This window comes from Molothrus aeneus, chromosome 3 (assembly GCF_037042795.1).
Source record: "Molothrus aeneus isolate 106 chromosome 3, BPBGC_Maene_1.0, whole genome shotgun sequence".
In the NCBI taxonomy this organism is placed as follows: domain Eukaryota; kingdom Metazoa; phylum Chordata; class Aves; order Passeriformes; family Icteridae; genus Molothrus; species Molothrus aeneus.
This window is the reverse complement of record NC_089648.1, coordinates 24924701-24930700: the sequence shown is the minus strand read 5'-3', so window position 1 is coordinate 24930700 and position 6000 is coordinate 24924701. Positions and strand designations below refer to the sequence as shown.

Here is a 6000-nt window from a genome sequence, read left to right as displayed (position 1 = left end):
TACATAAAGTAAGCCATTCAAAAATATATTTGGACCTTTATCTTCCTCACTCTTGAAGACTTTTTCCAATAAAATTGAAGTGCCTCCATTCAAAAAAGGAATTAAATGAACAAAAAGTTATTCTTGACTGCATCAGGTGTCATGGGTTAACAAGCATATTCAACTGAACAGTGATCTGTCTTTGGGACATTTGTTTTCTCAAGCTGAAAGGAGACAGAAGAAGGAAGAAGAAGGAGCAATGCTGTCACAGCTCTGATTACACTGGAGAAAAACATTCCCAAACTGCATTTAAATTAAAGAAGCTGAACATTACCCTCTTCAAGTACATGTACATCTTAAGTTTCATAGCTCATGCTCAGAAATACCTCGGTAAAATGATCTGCATGTCTAGAGCTCCCTAATTTAAAGCTACTTCAGATGGGTCTTTGCTCTGGCCACCACTATAAGGAATGTAGCAGACATATAACCAGAGGAAGATGGAATACAATTGTTTTCTAAGCAAAATAAGCTACTCTATCATTTTAGACACATCTCTTGGATCAAGATAACAACTATTACTCCTGCATTTCACTGCCGCGGAGCTGATTTGGATGCAGTGGATAATGAAAGAGAACTGCCACCATGAAACAACATAATCAAAATCATGCCTTTTTTCAGGTGGAGGCAAATAAAACATCCATCACATTGGGCCTTACATTTATATCACTTTATGTGATGAACAATGACTGAAATTTATTTGGTTTTCACGTGGCCTGGTTCAGACCTATCTGAACAATGAAATTAAGTGATTTCATGTACATATGTCTAGATAGCTTTAATGGGAGTCTTTATTAGATATGAAATTAGACATCAAAACATGTATTTGTTCCTTACAACATCACATACCTATTTTTTAGCATAATCTGATTTCCATCATATGGTGGTGGTAAATAGAAAAAAAAAAGGCATTTCACCTCAATTTTGAACATCTGTATTTTCCAGGGACAATTCTTAGAAAATTGCAAGAGGTTATGTCTAAGGTCACATGGACCTTAGACAGTGGATTTCTTTGAGGTATGAAAGAGAAATCTCAGAACTGCAAGTAATAAATATGATTTTGATAAGCGCTTCTCCAGGAAAATAAGAAATTCCTAAAAAGTTTTCTGTGAAGTGCCTTCCTCTTCATGTCCTGTATTACTCCATACTTATAAATAATAAAAAAGGAGACTGATAACAGTAGTTTTATGTAAGCAAGCTTAGAAATCACACTCAGATAAGTGCTTTTGACCTAAATCTTGTAGCGCCTCGATCTGACATACAACCCCACAACTGTGAAATTCTGTATGAGATTTAGCAGTTTGAAGCTGCCAACTGACCCAGCCATAAAGCAGCCAGAGATAAGGATTTACGGTACGATATGATACAATTAGACATTCACCTCCCATTTATTTCAGTCCATTTCAGTATATAACCTATTTAAAAGTTGCAGGCTTTTTATTAAAATGTAAATGCTTGTGTGCTGTATATTTATAGGCAGCTAACAACAACAAGAAAAGACTCTCATAAATTAGATTTCTATGAATGAAAAGGGTAAACAGGAGATGCTTCTGCAAAACTCTTCTAGACATGCAGAGATAAAGGATGGCTCTACCACACAAAATAATCAGATACAAAAATAGCTGTTCAGAAACAGCACACCTAAGGAGTACTTTAATCAAACATTTAGGTTACCTGCCAAAAGGACCATGATCTCTTCAAAATGCAATGCGGATTAAAGTGTTATCTAACACAAGCAGAAAACTAACCTTGGAGTGGAAGTTCGAAATGTGTTCATCATAATTTTCATGTCTTTGGATAGAGAAACCAGCTTTTTCAGCTAGATTGCAAAACTGGTTTAAAGTATTCCCTCGGAGTGGAGCAAATACCATTGCTTTTCCCTGGAACATTAAAAAGAGAATTTATACATTTTTAAAACTGGAAGGGAACCAGATATAGCATACACCTGACTAAGCTTTTAATATGCTCAAGCTGGAAAAGTCAATTGTTCTCTTGTTAAAATACTAAAATATGGTAACACAAATACTTGTTCAAAATATGCAAGATTTCTGTGATTAAACAAATGCAATCTAGAAAGTAATAAATAAATATTTTCTTTAGAAAACTGCCAACTGCAATACAGCTGCTTCTTTTCATATAATAATGGTGTCTGTGGATTACCAAAATAAAACACAGAGAAAGCATATAGAACATGCACTCAATGGAAAATCCATTTGTTGGCTCATGATCATGCAAAGACTGTAAATAATTATTTTCTTTTTTCTCCCTCACACATAGAAGAGTACCTCCCATTTGCTGTCAGTGGAATTACAACAGTATAAAACAAGGCAAAATGGGAGGCAAATCAGCCCCAATCATTAATTTTTCAAAGGTATTTGAAAATACAACTCTTAGAGCAATGCAACTAAATTTGACCTTAAATTGCTAAATTGAATTTAAATCAAGAATTAATGTTCCTGAATACTCATTCTTGTTTTTGCAAGATGATCAGGCCATTTATGATGCCCAGGCAATACGTTATGGTCCATTACCTAATTTTTTGTTCATCCTTCTGTATTTAAGAAAACAAAAATGACTGTACCTTGAACTGATTTTAGACACTCTGCGCAAAGTACTTGCCCAAAACCTAACCTACTTGATAGAGCATCTCTTGAAGTCTTATTTGCAGAATTAATTCTAATTGGCTGAATACTGTGTCCTGTCACATGGAATGAAAAGTGGTTGAAGAGCTGTAAACAAAGGTTAATATCAGCCAACAGCATATCACACTGAGGGGAGCCACGAAGTTTACTGTAAGTTCCTGTATTTAACTTCTATGTTAATGAGAGCTAAGATTAATTTGTGAGGTGCTCTAATCAAGCAAAGAGACAAAAAACATTTTTGGGGATCTGAAAAACTTGTGAAAGGATTAGACGCTGTGGGAGCACATTTAGCTTGAGAAAACGCAATCTGCAAGCCACAGGAAAAGAGTGATCAGTACAGAGAATTTCAATAGGAATGCTGGAAAGCTACAATGCTGACACAGACACTTAGTGAGGAGAATAGGGAACAAATCTGTGTCTCACACATGCACATGTACACCAAGACAATGCACAGTGAGGCAGCAATAAAAATGCTATGTCAGTACCTATGGTGCTAATGTGCACTTAAAAGATTCCAACCGTTAACACCACAACACTATATTTATTCTCACAACAGCTCGGTGAGATAGGGAAATGCTGTTACCCTCATCTTTCTCGTGGGAAATTAAAGCACAAAGGAGTCTTAGGGCAATATCCAAACCAACTCAACTTCTGTTCATTTGTGAAGCTGTAGCTTTAATTCTGTGGCAAAATAAGAGGTGCAAAGGGGTGTAACTCCCACCGAAGGCCCTGGAATTGCTTATGTAAATGCTAGGTCTGAATATAGGCTCAGCTCAGGATGGAAAACATTAAACACAGGAAATTCACATCTGGTTCCCTCACATCCTTGGCATGCTTTAATGTCATCCGACAGAAGTGGGCAGCAAAGGGAGCCTTCAGCTGAGGATCCTGCTCCTCCTGCTGCCATCTCACACTCCCCAGAATGTTGTTCTGCAGAAACCCTTCATGGCATAAGAAGGCCAAGACTCCTCTGGAGACCCTTATTTTCATGATCACTGTAATGGGAAAAATGTCCCTTATCCAGGGCTTACTGACCATATGACCCACATTGGAGCTTTAGATGTGACTGAACTTCATGAACAGAGACTGCTGGAGGTTACAGACCATACACTGGCCACTGATCCAGCAGCTCTGATAAGGTGCTCACACTACAGCATCCCTTTGGCCCCTCTGGAGTCAGCAGTCCATGCAGCCATTCTGTCTCATATTCTCTGAAGACTACTTTCAATTAAATTTGAAAGAGAAGTACAGTAATCAGTGTCCTGATAAATACAGGATATAATACAGAATCAGTCTCCTGATTCTACTCTTGATGGACTATTCAAAGTTTAATTCTAATTCAAAAGTGTCTCCTAGGATGATATTTAAAGGAAGATGTTTAAAATACAAAATGGCTTTTCCTCAGATGGAAAAACACTTCCAGTAAACTTGTGAAAAAAAAAAAAACCACAGAGGAAAATGCCAGCTCTAATAGTTTGAAGTGTCACTAAAATGCTGCAGTGCATATAATATATAATAGGACAGCCATTCATATTTTGGATATGACTTTACTCATCAGTTATTACTAAATGTGGTCTTGTTTGCTGGTACTAATCTCAGCTCAATAGCATCCCATTGACTTCATTGGCATTTTGAACAGAAGAATCAAAGCCTTGATAAAAAATTGTTCTTAATTAGGGAAATATGCAAAAAACCAAATGCTTATTCTAAGATTGAAATTAAAAGTAAATTTTAATTATATAAAAACCTCCTAATGCTGGCAAATCAAGTCAAATAAGTTGAGAGAAATAAGATACAGCCATTCAAGAGAAATTTGTTCAATGTAATATTTCTTTGCCTAACCCTTTGAATGGGTTTAAAGGTGACATTTGCCTCTGTAACAAACTCAGATAGAAAATTCAGCCCTCAGTAAATCTGTGAGCTGCTCATTTCTCTCTGTGAACTTCTTCCTGCACCAACACAACTGTCCACGGGGACAGTATCAGGAACCAGATGATTGAAATGATCAGAGTCTGGTTTCAAAGCAAACAAAAAGTTAACCAGAACACATCATTCTGTGCCATAAGGATTCTAATAGTCAGAAATATCATCCTTATTGAAAAAGGAAATACCACAGATAAATTTTTAATTAACAGTAAGAATAGACTATGTGTTCTGAATCTCTCCTTCAAGAGAGCTTTGCAAGGATATCTGTTATTCTCTGTTCACTAGCAACTTTTTCTGTTGCTAGTGTTGGTTATTATTTTCCCTAGACTCTTCTAAACTAGTTGTATCCTAGTTATATTTGAAAAATGACTTGCATTTAGGTATGTGAATTTTATCAATTTGTCAAAGTATTTCCAAAATGGAAAGTTCTAAATTTGAGACAAAATAATTATTATAGAAGAGTGAACTTAATAAAAGAAGTTTATGCCTTAGTTTGGGCATAAACTAATGCCCACAAACTATTCTTAATTATTGCAACTAGAAAATAAGTCCACTGTTGATTCATTTGTCCTTTAAAAGGCTAAGTACAGTGCCATTTAGTAAAGTGCCCTCTGACATTATCCTTAGATTTATACAGGTTAACAAGAGCAGTGAAATTGGTAACTATTTCATACTTGTGACTGCATCTTTTGGGATCTCGAATGAGCATACGTTTTTATTTGTGTCTTTCAAACCATGAAGACATATGCTCAAAGGCATCTCTGCTGAACATGTCCTTTTTGGACAAAAGAGCTCATTTCAGGTGTCTGTACTCCCACCTCCCATCCTATACAACAGTCTGCTGTCCTCTTAGTTAAAAATCACAACAATTTGCAAGGCCATGCCATAACTGGATATCCATCCATACAGCCATTCATAAAGTAGATTAGGCAACAATTTAACTAAATTCAAGTTAAAAAATAAACTTTGGATAGGGGTCCAAAACTCTGCAACAGAAATTCCTGCATGGAACAGGAATTTCTTAAGTTAGCTTTGCTGATAAGAAGTAGGAACCACTTGCTGTGCCTAAAATGCAAAGCAAGTAAGTCCTAGGTTATTGATACTGACTATGCTACAGATCACAATGTGCAGAAGCAAACATAATTAGGAAGACAGGCAAGAAAAAGCCTTCTCCCTTTACTCCATCTACATTCACAAAGGAGTGTAGCTCATATGCTCTGAAATATAAAGACATATTCTTTGAATTTGAATTAGCTGATTGGAATTAAGAGTCAGGCCAGGTTTGGCTTAAAGTCAGCCTAACAATTCCACAGTTACCAGGGCACCTCTTACACACTTCTTCTCTTCCTCCCACTCTTGCTCTTCTTCCCCATTGTCCTTTCATGGAGCCAGTAGA

At 36.4% G+C, this 6000-nt stretch overlaps 1 protein-coding gene across 1 annotated transcript in view; it reads right to left on the bottom strand.

The window, feature by feature from the left end:
- The window catches only part of CAMKMT (calmodulin-lysine N-methyltransferase), a 213243-nt gene that overhangs the window by 6945 nt on the left and 200298 nt on the right, over positions 1-6000 (bottom strand). Inside the window, exon 10 of the mRNA XM_066547866.1 lies at positions 1785-1916. Within this exon, the coding sequence (XP_066403963.1) occupies positions 1785-1916 (132 nt within the window). The remainder of the gene's footprint in view (positions 1-1784; positions 1917-6000) is intronic.